General features: G+C 41.2%; 1 protein-coding gene across 15 annotated transcripts in view; it reads left to right on the top strand.

The window, feature by feature from the left end:
• The window catches only part of dock7 (dedicator of cytokinesis 7), a 183,625-nt gene that overhangs the window by 46,044 nt on the left and 112,710 nt on the right, over positions 1-24,871 (top strand). For all 15 annotated transcript variants that reach the window (XM_041208327.1, XM_041208326.1, XM_041208313.1 and 12 more), the window contains 3 exons: positions 790-932; positions 1,079-1,172; positions 2,358-2,520. In XM_041208327.1, the coding sequence (XP_041064261.1) occupies positions 790-932; positions 1,079-1,172; positions 2,358-2,520 (400 nt within the window). The remainder of the gene's footprint in view (positions 1-789; positions 933-1,078; positions 1,173-2,357; positions 2,521-24,871) is intronic.

Here is a 24,871-nt window from a genome sequence, read left to right as displayed (position 1 = left end):
ATACACCCTTTGTGGCTCTGTAGGTAAATGCACACCTGGTATACAATGGATAAAAATAAATAAAACTTCTTGTCTTTTCAGATTTTTGAAAACTCTTATAAAGCCCTTCATGCCATGAATTATCTTTGGAAGTACAGTGATTATTATGCTGTGGGCAAATGTAGTTGCTATTCTGCAACAACAACATTACACAGCAAACCATGAGATTAATTAGTTTTTGGTCAGATGGATTGAAGGAGGAATGGTGGCTAGATTAATATGAGCATTCCTGGCTTCGCTGAATGCTGTGGGATTTCTAACATTCATATGAGCTGCAAGAAGAGGCATATAAGATCTCCGTTTAATATCACATAGGACAGACAGTTTGACCAGAACTCCCTTAGTACTCCACTGAAGTATCAACCTAGATTATGTTTTGAAATCTCGGTGTGAGGTTCAGACTCTCAATCTTCAGACCCAGAAATAGGAGCACTATCGCGTCAAGCAAACTAGTCTCGTCTAGGAGGGAAGTTGGCCTGACTGCTGGGAGAAACAGGTATGTTGATGTTGTTTGAGAAGGTGGTCGAGTTTGGCTATGGTGGTTCCATGGTCAAATAACCTGCTGGCACTTATTATTTTTACTCATCAAGAATGGCTGCTTGTGTGGGTTATTGGATTATTGGATGAGTCCTTCTTTGGACTGGAAAAAGAAAATTAGATATTACAAGCTCATTATAGCATTGTTCCAGTGTGTGAGAGCAAGGGGCACTGACTTGTTACTTTAACTGATATGACACTATTTTCTGATAGAGCGGAAGGGTTCTTGGTCAGAAAGAAGGAATTCTGGTCTTGTTGGAAGGCGGTCTCTTGAGCGAACGACCAGTGGAGATGAATCGTGTAATCTTTCAAGCTTCAGACCAGCCACACTGACTGTCACAAACTTCTTCAAACAGGTAACTGAAATAACTTGAAACAAATGCACACCAGATAAGATTCCAGCCACTTGTTATATCAGTGTATAATATATCTATAAATAGAACTTGCATACCTTACATTCCCCTTCTTTGCCCCTCCCCCTCCACCTCATGGCAATGTCTAGGAGGGAGATCGCCTGAGTGATGAAGATTTGTATAAATTTCTTGCTGATATGAGAAGGCCTTCATCTGTTCTGCGGAGACTACGACCAATCACAGGTAAGTTCTTTTAAAGTGTTAGCTTTCTTGTCTGGTATTTCTCTCAGATGTGAGCGAAAGCACGGCCGGGTGTGGGGCTGAACGGTACAGACCTGGAAAATTTCAAGTTTTATCCTCTATGCTGAATTCATTCTTCTCAGCAAAGGAGTGATAGAAGCAATTTGATTGGCTTCAGTTACCTTGGTGAGGTTGAAGCAAATCAGCCTGTCTCCTTGCTCTTGATCACCCCTGTGGAATGCAGTCTGCTGACTCTCGCTATGTCGGCCATTTAGGTGATGTGCCAAAGAGAAAAATAGGATTCTGTACTTTCAGGAGATGAGAGAAAAGTAGGGGAGGAAAGGGTAACTATGTGAAAATTCAATCAAATATTAAAGGCTCAATGACTTTGGCGAAGTGTTCTTGACTGAGCTGAGAGAGTTGCTAATACTTAGTAGAATAGTTTCTCTGTCACAGAGATGTAGGTAATTTAATGTGTGAGTGAACCTTAAGATTGAGAAGGATAATGAAGCTTGCTAAAGGGGCTGGAGATAACACTGAGCACCCACTGGCTGGTCCTTTTGTGGTTCAGGCAGAGGCCAATGAGCAGATTGCTATTCTGCTTTTGTTCCTGGGAAATACTCAGCAGCCGAAACTTTAAAAAGAACACTGGAACTGAAAAGCCAGCACCTGAAAGGGATAAGTTACATTTTTGGGTAGAACCCTTCATCATAAATATTAATTACAGAATGTTAATGATTTAATTTCTTAGAACACCTTCCCCTTCTCCCATGACATTTTATTTGCGCTCCCCACAAACCCACTCTCCTTGTTTCTATCTTATTGCTAGTGTTCACAAGCGAGGCCACCGTATCAGCTTGCTCTTTTGCCATCAAGCTAATCTCTTATCTTGATTCTATTTTCTCTGCCCAGTGACATTCAGGATTTCTCTGATGCTCTGTTTAGTTCTGATGAATGCTGCCATCTTTTTCAAATACTGACTTAAAGTTCATCAGTTCCAGAATTTTTCTGCTTTAAGTTCAGATTCACAGCTTTCAGTTTTATTAGTGTCCATATATTGGACAGCTTTGCAAAAAAACCCTAAAACTTCAGGAGCAAATAAATTAAAATCTTATTTCAGTTTATTTTCCTTGGAACATCTTTTAATTTTGTCAACCTTTAATTTTTTTTGTTGGTATCTGTGTACAGCTCAGCTGAAAATAGATATCTCTCCGGCTCCAGAAAATCCACATTATTGCCTGACTCCTGAATTACTACAGGTCAAACCTTACCCAGATACTAGAGTCAGACCAACAAAGGATATCCTAGAATTTCCATCAAGGGATGTGTACATACCATACACTACTTACAGGTGAGGAAATTAGTGATATTGTTCAATCTGTATAATGTATAAGTAATTCTGGTGGTTAAAAAAAGGAATGATGAGGCGAGGGCCGCGCTGTACAATTAGACTCTCTCGTTTACTGAATGTAAGTTATACACAAAACATTTGCTCATGTGCTGCCCCTAACAAGTAGGGTCTGAAACATTTGAGAAGACATGGCGATTCAAGGAGAGTGGATCCTATTTTGTGTGAGTTACTGTTAATCTTGTTGAACAACAGGGGGCAGTAGTCTGTTTATCCTCTGTACCAGCAGTGTAAATCTCTGAATATAGTCAATGTAACATTGCAAATATAACAAAATCAAATGCTGGAATGAAATTGATATCCAAACTAACCTGGTCAGCTTTAACCCAAACTTGTGTAAACCTGCCTGTCAGTGCAGTGTGACTAGTGCCATGGGCTGCATTGTCCACGCAGTTTTGGTTAAAGATGACAAAGTAAGCTTGGATATTGCTTTTACACCAGGATTTTGAGATTGTTGTATTTGCACCATTATGAGAATTTGTCCATATTGACATAGGTTTTTAGAATTATGGTTCTCACTATGGTGATTATTCTTGATGATCTTGATGGTGATTATTATCAGATTATAACCCATTGGGGTATAATTCCTATCCCTTACTTGACAATCCAGCGGGCTCACTGGATAGCTATCTGAAGTGGCAACCCTGGTTGATCTTTCAAACTTGCTTTTTCCTCTTACTCTTTTCCACTGCCCTGTAAAGTACACCTGTATCTCTTTCCTACATGAGGAGTGCTATAACATTTGAATTGCTGTTTGGGAAGAAATTAGAAGTGGACATGTGTAAATTGTAAATGATAAGATTAGAATCAGTGGGTCTATGTGCATGATGATTTGATGAAAAATCCTGCTTGAAATGTTACATTTCCTTTTCTTATGAGTTGCTGGTTGGCCTACTGTGCTTATCCGCTTTTATTTTTCAGCACTCTTAGTTTTTCTTTTTTAATCTCTTAAGTGTTGTTTATTACCCGATGAAAGTTTAAATTAAATCATTGTACCAGTTGTCTCATAAGAGTTAGTTCTTATGTAAACATTCATTTTTACAAAAAGGAGGAACTTATTGTACCTTAATGTCATTGTATAAAGGTACCTTGTAAAAGGGCTTAACTGCCTACTTCTGCATTTGCAACACCACCCGTCTCTGCCTCTGTCTCAACACTCCTCCACAGATTTGTTACCTCCAGACTTAACTGTTCTAATGCTTTCTTGCCTGGCCTCCCATCTTCCACTCCCCATAAACTTGTGCTCATCCAAAACTTGGCAGCCGATATCCTAATCTGCGTCAATTTTCATTCACCCATCATCCCTGCGCTTGTTGATTTTCATTGGCTCCCAGTCTACCAATGCCTCAATTTTAGAAATCCCATCCTGGCATTCAAATCCCTTCATGCCCACACTGTTTCCCTATCTCTGTAACTTCCTCCAGCCCAAAAGCTGTCCAACAAATTTGTGTTTCAACTGTTACAGACAGCAAGGAGAGTAAACTTTTTAACTCTGTCGGTCTGGGTTGGATTTTAACCCAGGGCCAAAAGGCAAATGGTCACTGTCTAATTCTCTGCAGCTCCCAATACCGAAGCCAACTTCCTGAATCTCTGTTCGTAACTTAAATTCCTGGTGCCCAGAGTTATCATTGCTTCTTATTTGCTAAGGGCAAGAATAAATGAAACAATATAATATAAGGTTTAAATGTGTGAGATTGTATACTTACTTTTCTGAGCTGAATACAGTTCATATGTACAAAGCTGTTACTGCGTACATATATTATTACGCATGTCACATTTTCTAGTAAAATCAAAATGTATATCTTAAATCAATCTGAAGCATTCCTTGTCTTTGTGCTAATGTATTGAAATGAGCGTTATCCTTTGTGGAGAAAATTAATTATGGAAGTCAATGTGACTCAGTATTTTTCATCAAGTATAATGATAACCTAGTAACTTGATGGTTAATAGTAACTTTCTAATAGAATAAAACTGATCTTTGATTTACTAACTTGGTAACTGATCTCTGCCTGCTGATTTGATTGCTGTATTCAGAGGAACAAGGCAATCAGCCTCTGTGGCTGAAGTAAATTTGATTCATTATATTTTCAAACCTGGAGTCATGATCGCTTGTTTCAATTTAACTGAGATACAAGGTTATGGGGTATAAGAAATGACTTTTGAACACATTATAAGCATAAATTTGGAAAATTCAGTTGAGAATATGGAATTTCTTTGCAAATTTACTTGCTCTGTTGCCTAGTACAATGGGAAATTTATGTACGTTTAACAACATGTAAATTTTGTCATGGGGACTGTTGTGAATATTGACCAGTGCTCCACAGAATTGTCACTTCATGTTACTTGATAATGTTACACATGTACTAAACCTTTGTGTTAGCTATTGCTGTTGTGTAGCATAGTTAGAAGTGAGCAATAGGATCAGTATCCAAGTTTTGTTGCAACATGATATTTGAAACTAAATGCTCTTCAGTCAAACCTTCCTGAATTGAAGGGACGTATCATCATTTTTGTTGACTTCAGGGAATGTGATTTTCTCTTCCAAGTGCTCCAAAACATTCCCTCCTTTGCTCCAGTTTTCCCTTTGATCTTATTTTAATGTATTTTCCATTCAAGTTAGCTTCTCCACATGCATTAAACCACCATCCTCCTTTTTGCAAAAGAAAATAAAGAATTTCAAGATTGCTATAAAATACAATAAACATGATGTAGACACATCCAGTAAGTTCGCTGGGACGGGTTGTTGGGGCCGATAATGTACTGAAATCCAGAAGAAATGCAGTGTGTCAGTCAGTGGCTTTTTAACTTACCTACTCCATTATTATATTGTTCCCAGGTTTCCCAACCAATTAGCTTGAACAGGTGTGGTGACAACCAGCATGAGTCGATTTCAACTTTAGTGTTTAAAGGGGAACTCCAAACACATGAAATTTGATGAATTTTGAAGTTGGAAGCAGAGTAAAATAAATTGATGTAATTAAATGCACACAATCGAAAATTGTGCCTCATTTTAGTGACCCATGTATGGATGTGTTACTGATGAGTGGAAGAAACTTGCCAGTGAAATAAGAGTGGTATGGTTGCAGAATGCCCAGGAGGTCAGATTTGGGGTATGGCGCCATGCTTGTGGATTCAGTACTAAAAATGATTTAATGACCCAAGCAGGGAAGGAAAGGTGAGTACAGTGGCACACTCAACTACGTCCTGATATGTGTCCTGCCTCACTCTGCCTTCTTAAGCCAACTCATGAACATCAGTCCTCACACCAACCTAACCTTGCAGCTGCACCCATCCCCGTCTGGCTATTCGCTTCCTCACATCCCTGTCTGTCTATTCGCTTCCTCACATCCCTGTCTGTCTGTTCACTTCCTCACATCCTTGTCTGTCTGTTCACTTCCTCACATCCTTGTCTGTCTATTCATTTCCTCACACCCCTGTCAGTCTATTCACTCCCAAACATCCCTGTCTATTCATTTCCTCACACCCCTGTCTGTCTGTTCACTTCCTCACATCCCTGTCTGTTCACTTCCTCACATCCCTGTCTGTCTGTTCACTTCCTCACATCCCTGTCTGTCTGTTCACTTCCTCACATCCCTGTCTGTCTGTTCACTTCCACACATCCTTGTCTGTCTGTTCACTTCCTCACATCCATGTCTGTCTATTCATTTCCTCACATCCCTGTCTGTCCGTTCACTTCCTCACATCCCTGTCTGTCCGTTCACTTCCTCACATCCCTGTCTGTCCGTTCTCTGCCACACATCCCTGTCTGTCCGTTCTCTGCCACACATCCCTGTCTGTCCGTTCTCTGCCACACATCCCTGTCTGTCCGTTCTCTGCCACACATCCCTGTCTGTCCGTTCTCTGCCACACATCCCTGTCTGTCCGTTCTCTGCCACACATCCCTGTCTGTCCGTTCTCTGTCACACATCCCTGTCTGTCCGTTCTCTGCCACACATCCCTGTCTGTCCGTTCTCTGCCACACATCCCTGTCTGTCCGTTCTCTGCCACACATCCCTGTCTGTCCGTTCTCTGCCACACATCCCTGTCTGTCCGTTCTCTGCCACACATCCCTGTCTGTCCGTTCTCTGCCACACATCCCTGTCTGTCCGTTCTCTGCCACACATCCCTGTCTGTCCGTTCTCTGCCACACATCCCTGTCTGTCCGTTCTCTGCCACACATCCCTGTCTGTCCGTTCTCTGCCACACATCCCTGTCTGTCCGTTCTCTGCCACACATCCCTGTCTGTCCGTTCTCTGCCACACATCCCTGTCTGTCCGTTCTCTGCCACACATCCCTGTCTGTCCGTTCTCTGCCTCACATCCCTGTCTGTCCGTTCTCTGCCTCACATCCCTGTCCGTCCGTTCACTTCCTCACATCCCTGTCCGTCCGTTCACTTCCTCACATCCCTGTCCGTCCGTTCACTTCCTCACATCCCTGTCCGTCCGTTCACTGCCACACATCCCTGTCCGTCCGTTCTCTGCCACACATCCCTGCCCGTCCGTTCACTTCTTCACATCCCTGTCCGTCCATTCACCACTGACACTCACACTCATCTTTATTCAACATCATTCCTCAGACGAGGTCACTCACCTTGAGTATACATTATCACAGAATGATGCAAACCTTTTCACGTTTCCAAGGGACCTGTAAGGCAGATAGTTGGGTTTTCACCCAATTCACACACCAAAAGTGAGCAACAGCAGATGGTGGAACTGGGGATAACAGTGGAGAATCCGTGTCAGAGGCTACAGGATGCTCCAGGTTCTGCTCAGATGATGCAGTTCGTGTATCTTTGGGTCCGTAGATGAAGTGGATACTTCTGGAGCAGCAGCAGCAAAGAATGTGAGATATGACAGGTGTTCCAACCGCATTGTGCATGTCTGCACAGAGTTTGCAAGAGTCTGTATCAAGAATGAGTGACATTTTGTTGTAGACCTTTGTGGTGATGCCTCATCCATAGAAAGTATGGCCACTGGCATAGAGCATCGAATGCAGCAATAAAATGAGCGCATGTGGTCCCTTACCAGTGGCTTGCACACTATCAATGTCACCTTAATTGGGATTCATGTACCCTAGCCTAGGCCGTTTCATCACCCCATTGATTTGCAGCAAAGTGCTCTCCAGCTCAGAGCCTCTCATTGCTGTGGGTAGGCCATGAGAGGGGTGGTGGTGAAAGGGGGCTCAAATTGATTGCACTTTGCAACTGTTGCCATCCTGTCTGTACCCACATGTGATTTGTGATCCAATGGCCGGGTCTACCCCTACACAAGTGCAGGTGGAGCAGTCTTTGCTGAGGCCCTCACTGGCTCTAATACCCAGAGGACATCAGTCAAAAGCATTTCAACATTCAGAGCAAAGATCTGAGCATCCTGCCTCTGCCTCAGCTGAAATCACAGAGTTTGCATTATGTAGAAATGCTTGGAAGAGGAGGAATAAAGATTTGTAGTTGCACTAGATCTGCACGTGGATGTGTTACACAATGTTATGTTAAGTTTCTGTTCTATTTTTGAGCCACATAGATATTATTTGCTTCCACCACTTTCCTGTCTTGCCCATTTTTGGTTTCTGTCTGGGAAGTGGCCATTTAACTTGTGGTAAAGAGTAGAGAAAAATTGATGCCAAGCAACAGGAGACTTTGAAAGGGATATTTCGTTGTTTGCAGGACTACTTTATGCTGGAGAAAAGTTGTAAGGGTGAGTGACTCTTGCATTTGCCTGTGAGACTGGTGGAATGTAAGTGAATCTTGCAATAATGAGGGTATCCCAGGCAGCAGTGTGTCACAGTGCTGGTATCTTGGCCACATCATGTTCTGCCATCACCACCTCCTCCTTAGAGACTCTTTGTGATCTGCACCTTGTTCCTCCTGCTTGATCCCTTACAACCAGTTATACGGTACCAGTAGTAATACATGCATATGTGGAGAGAACAATTGAGGCTGACTACTAATGTGAGTATAGTATGTTGTTGGGGAGGGGGGGGGTTGACTGTTTTGCCAAATATATGCAAATACATGATTTTTTGTGGTGGTCTTATTTGTTGGGTTGACTTATACGTCATGATTTATGATATATGTGTATACTACTATTCTTCCAAATCCTGCAATTCTCATTCCAACATTATAAATGCAAGCTTGTATTCTGAGGTTATCTTAGAGATCCTTCAATGCATCTGAGTAAATAAGGAAATAGGAATTTTTAGGAACAGGCAGGGCCAACAGACCTGCCCATTTTGTAATCCCACTTTTTCACCTTCTGGTCATTGCACTTAATCTTTGGAAATGCGTCCAGATGCTCCTTGAACCCTGTATACTGTCTGCTTCAGTTGCCTTTCCTACTACCATATTCCACAACTCAATTACCTTTTTGATGGAAAGACCCATCTCATTTTCTTCTAGTTTCTAACGCCCAGATTTTTTTTAGTATTTGAACCCTTTGTCATAGTGAACAATAGAGATCAAGTGTTTTTTATAATTGGAGTTACCTGAATAACTTTCAGCACAGTTAGTATCATTTCTCATGTCGTTGTCCCTGTCCTTGGTCGAGAATTTCATTCCTGTCTGTTCAGTCATTGCATTGTGGAGATTTCCCAGGAGGATGTCAGAGAGTTGTACAGTGTAATCTGTCTCTTTCTCTCCCAGGCTGAATGTATATTTTATGAAACGCTTGTCTCTTTTCCAGTCATCCAATTCAATATGCAGTATGTAATTTCCCTGTCGTGTACTATGGTGCACCTTTTCCAGGCCTAACCAGAACTCACCTACACAAAAGATAAATAAAAGTGTTTTGAAGAATTGAATTTAAAAATCAAAAACATAGCTACACCTTTGTACATCTTTTGCTTGACTTTTCGGTATTAATAGACTAGGGCTGAGGTTACCTAATCAGACTGGTGGCACAAAGGGTGACACTGAGGTTATTGGGGCTCCAAGGAAGACCGGTTGGCTAATTTCTTCCCCTCCGTCCCCAGGTTTGGTTTCGTTTCTACAGGCATCTGCCCTCAACCAAATGAAATTCTTCACCTGAGCTGGCTCGTGAATGCCAGTAGACTATTTGATTGTAGGGTATTACAACACCATCCAATTCAATCCCCATCCAACATCCAAACATGTCGATTCATGCACAGGTACAGCTCCACAGGCATTGGTAGTTTTCTGGTACTTCACTCAAGTACTTATTTTTCAAGTTTGATTCTAGATTAATAATACTGATGATGGTATTTTATTCAAGAAACATGTCCTCAGCCTGAAGGCTGAATTGAGGTGTGACTTAAATCGCAAAATTCATATGTAGACTAAGTAATTAAGTTACGCATGTGCAAACATGTAGCAATAATGTGGTAATATAAAAAGACAAACAAGTTCAGTTGGTAACAGGGAAGCAATGGACTGGATATTAAAGGAAAGGTTTGTTGAATTAAAATTATATTAAAAACACAAACAAATACATCATTCCTACATTACTGGCACTGAAACACAAATAAATGTCATCATTTAAGTACTTCATTAAGGACCTGAGCCATGTAAGGAATAGGGCTACAGTGGTACTTTCCCATCCTACACCTTATGGGGTTGAATTTAGTCCAACTTCTTGATTGCTTTGGGTGTGGTGGGGGTAACCAGTTCTGAATGTTCCAGACTGTGAGGGGTTGGCAGTTTATTCATTCAGGAGTGCATCACAACCAAGTCCATCATCTGTATAGCAAACCATAGCAGCCCAATAGCTTCTTCCATTCTGTGGAAGTTAACTTTAAATAAGATGGTGGGGCCCTCTGATGGTTTAGTTGGTTAAGCGCAGTGCCGAATGTGATATGAGCCATACATCCCAGGATTACTGTAGACTCCAATCCTTGACTTGCTGATTTCACCCTGGCTGGTACTGGAAGTAATATAAAAGCAAAAAACTGCGGATGCTGGAAATCCAAAACAAAACTAAAAATACCTGGAAAAACTCAGCAGGTCTGGCAGCATCTGCAGAGAGGAACACAGTTAACGTTTCGAGTCCATATGACTGTTCAACAGAACTAAGTAAAAATAGAAGAGAGGTGAAATATAAGCCGGTTTAAGTTGGGGGGGGGTGGCGGGGGAGACACAAGTAGAGCTGGATAGAGGGCCAGTGATAGGTGGAGATAGCCAAAAGATGTCATAGACAAAAGGACAAAGAGGTGTTGAAGGTGGTGATATTATCTAAGGAATGTGCTAATTAAGGGTAGAAAGCAGGACAAGCAAGGTACAGACAGCCCTAGTGGGGGTGGGGTGAAGGAATCGAAATAGGCTAAAAGGTAGAGATAAATAATACATTTAAAAATAATGGAAATAGGTGGGAAAAGAAATAAATTATTGGAAAAAAAAGGGGGGGGGAATCGGAAAGGGGGTGGGATGAAGGAGAGATTTCATGATCTAAAATTGTTGAACTTAATATTCAGTCCAAAAGGCTGTAAAGTGCCCAGTCGGAAGATGAGGTGCTGTTCCTCTAGTTTACGTTGAGCTTCACTGGAGCAATGCAGCAGGCCAAGGACAGACATGTGGGCTTGAGAGCAGGGTGGAATGTTGAAATGACTAGTGACATGGAGGTCTGGGTCATGCTTGCGGACAGACCGAAGGTGGTCTGCAAAGCGGTCACCCAGTCTGCATTTGGCCTCTCCAATGTAGAGGAAACCGCATTGGGAGCAACGAATGCAGTAGACTAAATTGAGGGAAGTGCAAGTGAAATGCTGCTTCACTTGAAAGGAGTGTTTGGGCCTTTGAACGGTGAGGAGAGGGGAAGTAAAGGGGCAGGTGTTGCACTTTCTGTGGTTGCATGGGAAGGTGCTGTAGGAGGGGGTTGAGGTGTAGGGGGTAATGGAGGAAGTGGACCAGGGTGTCCCGGAGGGATCGATCCCTGCGGAATGCCGCCAGGGGGATGAAGGTCAATTGTGTTTGGTGTTGGCATCATGCTGGAGTTGGCAGAAATGGCGGAGGATGATCCTTTGAATGCAAAGGCTGGTGGGGTGATAAGTGAGGACAAGGGGGACCCTATCATGTTTCTGGGAGGGAGAGCAAGTTGTGAGGGCGGATGCACGGGAGATGGGCCGGACACGGTTGAGGGCTCTGTCAACTGCCGTGGGTGGAAAAGTAATATGATTGGCCTTTGTGACCCTTCCAGGAGATCAAAAGTCAGTGAGCATTTCAGCTTCAGATTGTTAAGCAGTGACCGCTACTCAAAAGTATGTATCAGAAAAGTTTGTCTTAGCTGAGATGCTATTTCTACTGAACAGTCTTTTGACATGTTATTCTAGGTTCACACACAAAACATGATGTCAGGTAGAGGATAGGTACTTATACGTTTGGAACTATGTAAGTCATCAGGAGAGAAAGGGAATGTTCCACTCTAACCTGAGTAGTACAAAGACCTCCCAGACTCTACAGCAATGGTACAATGTGCAAAGAACATGCAGAATCAATATTTGGAGGTTTGTGAAAGAGGACTTAAAATTTGTTTGTCTAATCAGCACTAGAGGTTCTAGAATTAAACATTAACTGTTGGTGGATATAGTGGTCAGACAGAGCTAGCATGACCTGATTGTTTTTTTTTGATGCAACTTTTTAGAAAGAGGTGCTTGACCTAAAGTTGAAGGATCTGGTTTAAATTTTGAAAACTTCGGTCAGTCTGATGTTTTTTCATTGATACAGTATTGGTCACAGAGGCACGAATTATTGTAAAGTTTAAAGATCTGTGGTGACTTAGCTGATCCCTGCTGGGATGGCATGATAAGTTTTGCTTTTGGTCCAATAACGCCCTATGGAAAGTGTGCATATATGCAAACTAGCTGAGGCCAAAAATTGCACTTTGTTGTGATAGTTCACACAGTTAAAAGACATGCTGACATATGCTATATACCCATATGCAAAGAATGGTTACTTGGGTCAAGCATGGCCGGTACCTTTAGAACCATACTCCGGTTTGACTCACCACCCTATAGAACTATACCCCAGCATGATTCACTACCCTGTGAAACAGTACCCCAATATGATTCACCAGCCAGTGAAAGTGTACCCCAATATGATTCGCCAGCCAGTGAAAGTGTACTCCAACATGGTTCACCATCCAGTGAAACCGTACCCCATCATGATTCACCAGTGAAACCATACCCCAACATGATTTACCATCCAGTGAGACTGTACCCCAGCATGATTCACCAGTCTGTGAAAGCATACTCCAGATCAAAAAGTGTTATGATGCGTTTGTGAAACATTGGTAACATGTCCACTTAAACCATGAAAAAAAGCGGAGCAACACAATTATTGATTTTGCCCCTCCTAACCTGGTTTGCACCTTGCGCTATGAACAATAAATTAAAGTACTGAAGTACTGCTGTCTGTTAATGGGAGCAATTTGAAATGGTGAAGCGAGAGCATCAGACAAGATATTTATTGGCAAAACATTAAAAGTTATTGACTTAAGTGTGATTTTGGCTCTATTGCATTGTTGTATTGGATATTTGTGTCAAAGGATATAGTACATGTGAATTGTAGTCACTATCATTACATAGGCAAATCTGGTAGATATTCTTCTACAAAGAACATTAAGGGGAGTGCTAAGATAAAGGCAAAATACTGCGGATGCTGGAAATCTGAAACAAAAACAAAAAATGCTGGAAAAACTCAGGTCTGACAGCATCTGTGGAGAGAAAGACAGAGTTAACATTTTGAATCCGTATAACTCTTGTCCAGCATTTTTTGTTTTTGATTAAGGGGAGTGCCCTCTGTTTTTGTGTGTATTTTTTAATTGATTCATGATGTGATCGTTACTGGTAAAGCTAGCATTTGTTGCCTATCCCTTGATAACCTTGAGAAGGTGGTGCCTTCTTGAATCACTGCAGTCCATTTGGTGTAGGTATACCCAGAGTGTAGTTAGGGAGGAAGCTCCAGGACTTTGACCCAGCAACAGTGAAGGTCTGGTGATATAGCTCCAGGTCTGTATTTGCCTTGGAGGGGAACTTGCAGTTGGTGATATCCCTTTGCGTCTGTCGCCCTTGTTCTTCTAGGTGATAGTATTAGTGGGTTTGGAAGGTGCTGTCGAAGGAGGCTCGGTGAGTTGCTGCAGTGCATCTTGTAAATGTTAAGCACTGCTACTACGGTGTGCCAGTGGTGGAGAGACTGAAGGTTTAAGGTGGTGGATGGGGTGCTGATCAAGCGGGCTTATTTGTCATAGATGGTGTCAAGCTGTTGGAACTGCATTAATCCAAGCAGGTGGAGGGACTTCCATCAAATTCCTAAATTCTGCATTATAGCTGGTAGACAAGCACTGGGGAGTCGGGGGTGAATTACTTGCCACAGAATTCCCGATCTCTGACCTGCTCTTGTAGACATGGTATTTATATGGCTAGTCCAGTTCAGTTTCTGGTCAATGGTAACCCTTAGCATATTGATGGTGGGGTTTCAGAGATGGAAGCATGTCAAGGGGAGATGATTATATTATCTTTTGTTGGAGATGGTCATTGCCTGGCACTTGTGTTGCACATATGTTTCTTATCACTTAGTCATCCCAAGCCTGAATGATGTCCAGGTCTTGCTGTTTGCAGTTACAGACTGGTTCAGTATCTAAGGTATTGCGAATGGTACTGAATACTGTGCAATCGTCAGCAAACATCCCAACTTCTGACCATATGATGGATGGAAGATTGTTGAAGATGGTTAGGCCTAAGATGCTATTTGAGGAACAGCTATAGCAATGTTCTGGGACTGAGATGCTTAGCCTCAAAGAACCAACAGCCATCTTCTTTTGTGCTAGGTATGACACCAACCAGTGGAGAGTTTTCCCTCTGATTCTCATTGACATCAGTTTTTCTAGGGCTCTTTGATGCTGCATTTGGTCAAATGTTACCTTGAGGTCAAGAGCAGTCACTCTCATGTCACCTCTTGAATTCAGCTCTTTTGTCCATGTTTGGACTATGGGTGTAATGAGGTCTGGAACTGAGGGACCCTGGATCCAAACTGCACATTGGTGAGCAGCTTATTGCTGAGTAAGTGCTACTCGATAGCACTGCCAGTGATACTTTCCATCACTGCTGTTGGTAGGGAGTTTACTGATTTGGCGATTGGATTCGTCCTGCTTTCTGTGGATAATACACAGCTGGACAATTTTCCACATTGAGACATGCCAGTGTTGTAGCTGTACTGGAACAACCCGGCTAGGGGAGTAGCTGATTCTAGAGCACAAGTCTTCAGTACTACAGCTGGGATGTTTTCAGGGCCCATTGGCTTTGCTGTACCCAAGTGCATTGCAGTATCCAGGTGTGTTCAGTTATTTCTTGATATCATGGCTGAAGACTGGCATCTCTGATGCTGGGTAATTTGAGAAGGCCAAGTTAGATCGTTTATTTGGCGTCTCTGGCTGCAGCTGGTTGCAAATGCTTCAGCCTTGTCTTTTGTATTGATGTACTGGGCTGTGCCATCATTGAGGATGGAGATATTTGTGGAGTCTTCTCTGGCTGTTTATTTAAATGTCCACCACCATTCATAACTGGATATGATAGGACTAGAGCTTTGATATGATTTGTTGGTTGTGGGATTGCTTAGCTCTGTCTATTGCATGCTGCTTCCGCTATATGCATGCATGTAGTCCTGTCTTGTAGCTTCACCAGGTTGACACCTCATTTTTAGGTATGCCTTGTGCTATTCCTGGCACTGTATCCCACCAGGGTTAATCAGCTGGACTGATGATAATGATAGAGTGAGGGATATACTGGGCCATGAGGTTACAGATTGTGCAATGCAATTGTGCTGCTTCTGATGGCCCCCAGTACCTTGTGGATGACCAGGTTTGAGCCGCAAGATCCATTTAGCACAGTGGTAATGTCACACAACATGATGGAATGTGTCCTCACTGCAACAACAGGACTTTGTCTCCACAGGGCTTAGGGGATGATCACTCTCATCAGTACTGTCATGAACAGATGCATCTGGTTGGGGTTAAATAAGTTTTTCCCTCTTGTTGGTTCCCTCACCATTTGTGGCAGGTTCAGTCTGACAGATTTGTCCTCCAGGGTTCTGCCAGCTCGGCCAGTGGTGGTGCCCTTGATGAAATGCATTGAGGTCCCCCAAGCAGGATACATCCTGAGCCTCGACCACCCTCAGTACTTCTTCCAAATGGTGTGCAATATGGAGAAGTTGTGATTTATCAGCTGTTGGAGGGTGGTATGTAATAATTAGCAGGGGGTTTTCTTGCCCATGTTTGACCTGATGTCATGAAACTTCATTGGATCAGGAGTCAATGTTGAAGAGTCCTAGTGCCACACCCTCCCAACTGCATATCACTGTGCTGCCATTTCTGGTGGGTCTGTCCTGCCACTAGGACAGGACATACCCTGGGACATTGATGGAGGTGCTTGACATATGCTGTAAGATTCAGTGAGTATGATTATGTCAGGTTGATGCTTGAATAGTTTGAAGGTCAGCTCTCCCAAATCTGGTACAAATCCCCAAATGTTAGTAAGGAACACTTTGGAAGGTCAACTGACCAGGATGTGCCTGTTTTATTTCTGATGGCTAGGTCGATGACAGATGTTCATGAATAGTGGTTCAACTAGTGCCGTAGAGGCTACTGTGAGTCAGTGTGAGGAAGGATGAACAGTTGAAGAGCTAGTGTTTTTTTTAATGACCTCTCTTGTCCTGGTCAGTTGGCGATGTTACTGGATGTCTGGTTCATGTCCCATTATCCTAAGTGCTTTTTCACTCACTGCATTCTTAAACTCTGTGTTTCTCTTGACTGCTTGTTTCAAATGCTATCACTTATTAAGGTCAAGAATAGTTTAATGTCAGCATTTTTTCCTGAAGTTTACTTCTAAGATAAAACATTTCCTTCCCCTGTATCCAAATTGGCACTGTTTCTTTCTCCTGTCGCCATCACACCCCCACCAAAAGAAAAATTGCATCTCTTTTCTTTGGCTTGAACCAAATCCCCCGATTTAGATTGTGTATTTATATTACCTTAATCCCACACCTTGATTAAAGAATGCAGTCTGCTTTTCATTTTTGACTAATGGCATATGGCTGATGATGAATGGAACTCTGCACAAAAGAATGCTTCATACTTGAGCTTTCATTTAACCTCAGCGGGAGAGGGTGTCACTTGGCTCGAGTTGATAGCTTCTGGTTACTCAACACTTCTGAAAATGTTATTATGTTAAATGGGACAAAATTACTTCATCCAAATTAACTTCCAAAGTCTATAGGAATGTTTCAGGATTAAGGCTTAAATATCCTACTCTTGAGTGTTCATCCAACAAAAAGATCCTTCCAGTTTTTTAAGGAGATTTACTTAAGTGTGATTATTTTTCTCAAGCAGCCATGTGGGAATTGGCCTCCATATTAGATCTCATCTTTACCTTTTTATTTTCCCTTAACTGATTGTTGGGAATTGAAATGTTTTCAATCGATAAATAGTTTAGGGGGTGGATTTTTGGATCCAAGACTAGGTGAACAACATTTCATATTTAGGCACTGATGAACTTCATTGACATTGACATATAAAAAGCATGTTGCCTTTAAAAATAAAACCACTTTCTAGTTAGCTTATTAAATTTTCCCTTCCTGACAGCATTAGCTTATTGTGGGCTGTAGTTCCACAAATGCTGAAAACTCTTTGATCCCTTGCCCACATTCTTATTAGGTGTGAGTCTTGACCGTGTTAGTAAGCTCTGCAGCAGTGGGAAGTATTACAGCCAAATATATGATTCTGCCTGATCCTGATGTTCTCCATTCATGCCTGTGCAGCATGTTTTTCAATCGGAGTCTCCAGGTAGCAGTTGGGAGTGGAAACCCAAGCTATCTCCCACCACGCTTCTAGTCATTTATCTTAAAGCTATTGTATGAAGTTTTCTGATTTTTTTAAAATGTTTTGAGCTATCCTCTTACCTTCCAGCATACCAAAACCATTTTCATAGTGTTGCCAAGGCTGGTCAAAATCCCCTGACCCATCAAATCTTCGCTGTATGACAGTCCAACCGCCCACTGAAAATAAAAGCCAAACGTAAAGTATGGTTTCAGTTGAAACTCCATGCACTTACCCAGTTAGTGACACAACAGACTTAGGCTGCAGGTAATTGAACTGAGAACCCTAAACTAATTAGCTTTTTTCCTACCCTCTTGGAAGTAAATCTTTTTCCCTCCCTTCTTGGTTACATATTTGATTTGGGCAAATTATTCATCATGATAAAGAATTCCAATGACAGAGTACACAAATAAGTACTTGGGTTGTGCATAGGCAAGAAGTTTGTTTTTCTTGAAGAAATCTTGCAAACAAATTACAGGTGTCATTGTGCATAACAGAGCCCCATGGTTTTGAAGTTGGGAGTAGGCCATAAAGGGGTGAAGAGAACCAGCAGGGGAGAACCAGGAGGCCCACAGCCAGGTGAAGAAAGCAGATAGAAAACAGAAGGGTGAGCAGGGAAGCTGCAGCATTTCAATTTCAGATCCAGGGTAGGGGGAACTATTGGTAGAGCGTGGGGTGGTGGCTGTGTGGGGGTGTGGAGGGGCAGGACGTGTAGGTTGAAACTAAAATATGGAAAATAGGAATTGTAAAGTGCTAGCCTTGCAGAGAGGAAGCTCAACATACTTGAGAAAGTTGACCCTGAGACAGAGAAAAAAGCCAGAACCTGCTGCTCCATGCAGACCCCAAATAGTCAGAGTCTTGGCATATTAACACTGGAGGGTCCTACTGGAGGATTATTTAGAGGCATTACAGACTTGCATAATCTTCTTAATCTTCCCTGCTCCAGTAAAAATATCAGTTCTTGCTTCATAATAATTTCCCACTCCATGTATCCTCTTGGTTAACCTATGCTGTATGTCCTCTATGGGCTTATGGTCCTTCGTATAATGGGTTGCTAAAAACTGTATGCAGTACTCTAATTGTGGCCTAAGCAATATTTTATATAAATTTGTCATACTTCTTTCCTCTTATATTCAATATATATATTCATATTCAATTGACTGTATCAAAGCCCAAATTTCTGTTGGCCTTTCTATGGCTTTATTAACCTGCATTTGTTTGCCAAATGCTCTGTTCAGCAAAGTTTGAAATTGTGTCACATCTGCCAAGTCCATAACATATTCAGTATGTGGCACATGAAACAATCTGGAGATTTTCACCTTCTAAGCCTTGCTTTTTTCAATCTAATACCTAACAACTTCCAAACCCTCTGCTAGGTAGAGGTAGATTGTTATAAATATATGCAGCAACAAGTTAGCTGCATAAATATCCTAATTTTGTTCAAAGTCACAGGCGCAACATTCAGTGATTTTGAGACTTTCCATGACAAAACAGTTGGCTTGATCACCACCCCATCCTCCACCACCTCTGGTAGCAGTGTGTACTATCTACAGGATGTACTGCAGCAGGTGCATGGGAAACTATTGCCTCTAAGTTCTTCTCCAAGTTGCATTCCATCCCTATTTGAACATATATTGCTATTCCTTCATTATCACTGTGTGAAAATTCTGCAGTGCTGTGCTTAACAGCACCATTGATATACTTGCACCACACAGACTGCAGCAGTTCAAGAAGGCGGCTCACTACCACCTTTTCAAAGGCAACTAGGGTTGACAGGTGCTGGTCCTGCCAGCAGTGTCTACATGCCAAGAGTGAATTTTTAAAAAGTCACTGGTCTGACCTATTGCAGGGCTGATGACAGCCTTGGAACCATACACCTGTGTGAGTCAGCATTTTTCATATGGGAAAGGGAAAAATAATTGCTGTGACAATTTAAATTTATTAAATGTCCATTTGCTGCTTTGTTGGGATGAATCTTACCAATACTAATAGTGAAATAGTGACCATTACCTGCTGTGAAGTGACAGTACACACTGAATGCTTTGTGTCCATTAGGTTTAATTAGGTACACTCCATTGCTGTCCTTTCCCTCATTGTAAATGTCATTACAGTCAGTGGGAAAATCTGCAAAAGTTAAAAGACCTTGTGGTTAGATATCTGAAACACCATGTGTTTTAGCTTTAACCTTGTTGACCTGAGCTTAGCAAAGACATTGACTAGATCAAACTTCTGTTGATTCGAGAGTGGCATTAGGTGGAATCTTTTCTGCAAATGACTATTGATGCTTAGTCTGTTAATTTTAATTCTGAGATTGTTAGGTTTTGATTAACAAATGGTATGAAGAGATATAGGGAAAAGGTGGATATGTGGAATTGGGTAATAGAAGAGTCCTGATCTCTTTGAATGACGGACATGTTCATGTTCCTATGTTCTTCATAATTAATGAGGGTGGGTAGAGAGTGTGAATGAGGAAATAGTCCCAGGGTATACTAAGAGTTAATATAAACTCTTTTTTTCCTGTTTGCAGGTTACAGATGTAATTGTGTGTTTGAAAAAGGTTGTGTTAAATTATAGAAATATCAGCATCTCAAATTTTAGCATCATCTCTCGGCTTATTTAGACCCTCAGTAGTAGGATACCACAGGAAAATTTAATTTTGTATTATAATGCTTCAATGTTGTGCAATATTTTATTAACTCATTTAACTTACATAGCTCCCAAAGGAAGGGGAAGACCTGTAATCATTTGTACTTCATTCTACTGACATACATCTCATTTGTACATGCACTCATCTATCTCTAGACACAACACAAATTTGGAAGGATATGGGTGTATAATTGCATTGCTGGATGTCTTTCACCTTTCACGGTACAAAGATTTTGTACATTCACCTTAACACTTAACTGAGTTCCTAATGACAATACCAGTACAGAACTCCTTGCCGAAATACCAAATTATTGTGAACGTTTACATTTTACTTTTTATTTATAAAATTTTGTAATTGTACACTTTTTCCCCAAATATACAATTGATCTATGTAGATATTTCTTACCATTATCATCAGATGATAGCTGTGTGTTGTTCCTGGGGAAATAGTGAACATATTTGGAAGTAGTGGGCTTCTGAGGTGGTTGAATATCACTTTGATTGCCTGGTAAGAAGGTGACTCTTAGCTGTAAAAGATATATTTATTGTTTGCTGTGTTTTTAAGAAAACATTTTAATCTGTTGTCATATATTTCATTTAGATTTGCTGAAATAGAAATATGTATGATATATACCTGTGTGTGTGTGTGTGTGTGTGTGTGTGTATGTGTGTGTGTGTGTGTGTGTGTATATATATATATATATATATGTAGCATTTTCTAGTAGGTTTAGAAAGATTTAATTTTTTTTTGCTTCTAATCTCCCTGCTTGAGTTTTGCTCTCCATTCTTTTTTTGAAGGAGTAATGTGATATGGGGTACAGTGTCTGTTGTCTCAAACAAGAGGACGTGCTTTTTTGTGTACCTCGGACAGTTAATATCAGCAGGCAATTTTAGTGTAGGAAGCAGAATTTCTGATCTTGAATCTATGCTCAAATGGCATCCAAATATAATGATGGCAGTTGTGTAATCCTCCTACCAACTAAATCAGAAAACACAACAAAGACTGGGGTTTGAACATTGGAACTTGCTGATCTGTAAGGTTCTGCTTCATATTGGCAAGAACATTTACCAATCAAGATGTTGTGGAAACCTGTGAAATAGTTCTGGCCATCCCTCAATGGTTTGATAGTTTTGCTCTGTTAAAAAGGCTTCCACTTGATCACAGAATCACACAGTGCAGAAGAGGCCCTTCGGCCCATCGAGTCTACACCGACACGTGCGAAACACCTGACCTACCTACCTAATCCCATTTACCAGCACTTGGCCCATAGCCTTGAATGTTATGACGTGCCAAGTGCTCATCCAGGTACTTTTTAAAGGATGTGAGGCAACCCACCTCCACCACCCTCCCAGGCAGTGCATTCCAGACCGTCACCACCCTCTGGGTAAAAAAGTTTTTCCTAACATCCTCCCTAAACCTCCTCCCCTCACATTGAACTTATGTCCCCTCGTGACTGACCCTTCAACTAAAGGGAGCAGCTGCTCCCTATCCAGCTTGTCCTTGCCCCTCAATCTTGTACACCTTGATCAGGTCGCCCCTCAGTCTTCTCTGCTGCAATGAAAACAACCCAATTCTATCCAACCTCTCTTCATAATTTAAATGTTTCATCCCAGGCAACATCCTGGTGAATCTCCTGTACCCCCTCCAGTGCAATCTCATCCTTCCTATAATGTGGTGACCAGAACTGCACACAGTACTCCAGCTGTGGCCTCACCAAGGTTCTATGCAAATCCAACATGACCTCCCTACTTTTGTAATCTATGCCTCGATTGATAAAGGCAAGTGTCCCATATGCCTTTTTCACCACCCCACTACTGATCAGAAGTACACAACAGTTTGAGAATTGTACTTGTTTGTACATCTTGGAATATAAAGTAAATTGTGATGTACCTTTTCTTCCAGTTGCTCTATTTGATGATTCTGCTTGTCCAGTTGACTGTGTTGTTCATGTAGCATACCGATCAACCTTTTAATATTTTTGTTCTGTTCTTCGATAATCGCCTGGTGAAACAAAATACATAAAATGAGTATGTAACAATAGATTGTTCTGCCTGACTTACTGGTGCACATTTTGCCATTTTTAAAGAATGGCTGGATTTACTTTGAACTTAAAATCATGATTTTCAAAAATTTCATAATACCTCTGCACAGAGATGAACCACTGTCTTCAAACACACTTCAGTGTCTTCTTTCTTATGGTAGGGACAAACATAGTACGGAAGAATGTTACAATCTAATCTCTCGTCAAATGTCACAAACCCCTGAGCAATGTCTTGCTTCAGAGCCACTCTCAAATATGCTACACACAAGCTGAACTGTGTAAGGATGTGATGCAGGTCTCTGTGTGTGAGATTCTCCAGTTAAGTTCAGGGATCAGTCTTGCCATCATGAGCTGTTGCCAAATGGTAGTCAGGTACTTCCTTAAAGGAGACGGGGCAGAAAACTCCCAAACCATTAATTTTTAACAGTTCTATTGTTACAGGACACTTCTATTTGCTTTAAGAGAGCTGATTTTACTCTGCATCATAATAGCATACTTTTGTCGTCTTTTGCTGATGAACAGGAGATGTACATAATTGAACTGAAGCTTGGTCAACATTTCACAGCTGGGCAGAATCTGATTTGGAAACCCTCCACCTGTGCTCTTTGGTAGACTTGATGCTTTTCCCCCTGTTCTTGCTGTGATACTATGATATTGCAAACTGACTGCCTTCCAGCACATTGTACTGTTTTTCAGATCTGCCTTTAGACAGTGAGTGTTGAAAAGCTGAAATAAAAACAGAAAATGATGGAAAAACTCAGTAGGTCTGACAGCATCTATGGAGAGAGAAATAGAGTTAACTTTTCAAGTCCATATGACTCTTCTCAGATATGGACTCAAAACATTAACTCTGTTTCTCTTTCCACAGATGCTGCCAGACTTGCTGAGTTTTTCCATCATTTTCTGTTTTTATTTCAGATTTCCAGCATCTTGATTTTATCTTAATGCTGAAAAGCTATCTGATGAAGTCAGTGACAGCTGGACAACTTCTGTTCTCACCTAATATCCACAAGTGGACTTTTCAGCAAGGATCATGGGATAGGAATATAGAAACTAATTTTGTTTCCTTCTTCCTTAGTGCAAGGGCACTGAAGGAAATTGCCCTCACTCTTATATAGATCAGCTAACCACTCAGAGCAAGGATAATACCTCGGCTTTTTCGGGTCTCAGGGTCTAGGGAATATCATATCACTTTTTACATTAAAATGCACTTACTTTTAGAGATGGAAACTCCTTTATCTCCAATATTTCTGTCTTGATTTCATTCAGTTCGGATAATTTGTCTTCAAGACCATCAACTTTTGTTTCTAAAACAGTTTGGTTTTCTACGATGCCGTTTATTTTTTTTCTGATATCAAGTGACATGTTTTTCAACTCCTTGTTATTAGCTTGTAGAATTATTGTCCTTTTTTTTAGCTCCTGCTCATTAAGCTTGATTTCATCTGTTTGCGTTGAGAGTTCGAAGAAGGATCTGTCAAATATGTTAATCTTGTCGAATATTTTATTGACTTGGTTTTTAGTTTTCTGGACAAAATCTTTTAGCTCGTGTCCCAATTGTAGGAGGCCATTGGCTAAAATCCTCACGTCATCTAACATTGCAAATCTGGATTCTTCCTGAAAGGCTGGCTCCAAGGCTGAATGATCTGCTTGTAGTTGGACAGTGTAACTGGACAGAACTAAAATAAGTAATGGTGTGAAGAACATCTTTGTTTAGTCACGATTTTTTGTTTCGCTGATCTCGCTAGCAAAATTTATCTATATATATCTGACTCGATTTGCTACTTGGTTTCTGTGGTTGATCATTAAACAGTTTCATCTTTAACTAATATAACCTCCAAAGCAAGGAGGAGCCATCAGTAAAGTCAACATAAAACTGTGTAAATAGAGCACAACGGGCAAAACTAGATGACAGTTATGTGACAAAAAATTGTTTAAAGAAGTTTAAGATATACTGATCTGAGCGCTGATGTTTGTTGTTTATTTTCCCCCAGTTTTCATAGTTCTTCTCATGAAGGCATGGTATTTTCTGGCATATAGATCTGCAGCTGTTTGCTGCCTCACTGTAGCTCACCCAAGTGATCTTTCTTTATATGTAAGCTAAAGCAGTACCAGCAGACTTATTTCATCATGGTGTTGATCACTATTAACTGAGATGTGGCTATATGTTTGCATGCATAGACACACATGCTACTTCATAGCTATCACAAGTGAAAGCCCAGGATAATTCTTTTCTTTTTGCTTCCCTATTCTAAGTTGTAGTGCTCCTATTACTATTGCTCATCCTTTAACTTAGTACAGACCAGGATCAAGCCTAGGACCTTGTCTCTAAGGCACATACTACACTACATTTACCTACTAATCCAGCATGATGTATGATTTTTCACTTTGTGTTGCAAGGAGCTTTTTAGCTTTTTTCTGACATAAAGACAGTTGCTGCACCTTTTATTCATTAACATCTGTTGTAAGAGGCTGACGCAAGTGCTTATCAAAGTTTTATGGGTGAACCTGGGGCTGGGATGAAAAGGTTATATAACTTTTACAAACATCGGTCATCTGATTAACCCTTGCTGTCACTCTCAGCTGTTCAGGAAGAATCTCGAAAGTGGCAATGTTTGTAGGCATAAGGGAACTTTGGAAGTCACTCCATTTAAAATGAAGGAGCTGCTGTTTACTTCAGGAAATTTTAGGCCTGCATTTTGAAGAATTTTACTTCAGGATACCTTTTATCTTAAGCTTTTATCCAGTCATTTATACAGCATCTTTGTGCATTTAGATCATGATGTATTCATTATCTTT

Source organism: Carcharodon carcharias, chromosome 16 (assembly GCF_017639515.1).
Source record: "Carcharodon carcharias isolate sCarCar2 chromosome 16, sCarCar2.pri, whole genome shotgun sequence".
Classification (NCBI taxonomy): domain Eukaryota; kingdom Metazoa; phylum Chordata; class Chondrichthyes; order Lamniformes; family Lamnidae; genus Carcharodon; species Carcharodon carcharias.
Note: the sequence above shows the minus strand (reverse complement) of the source record. Positions and strands in the feature narration are given on the sequence as shown.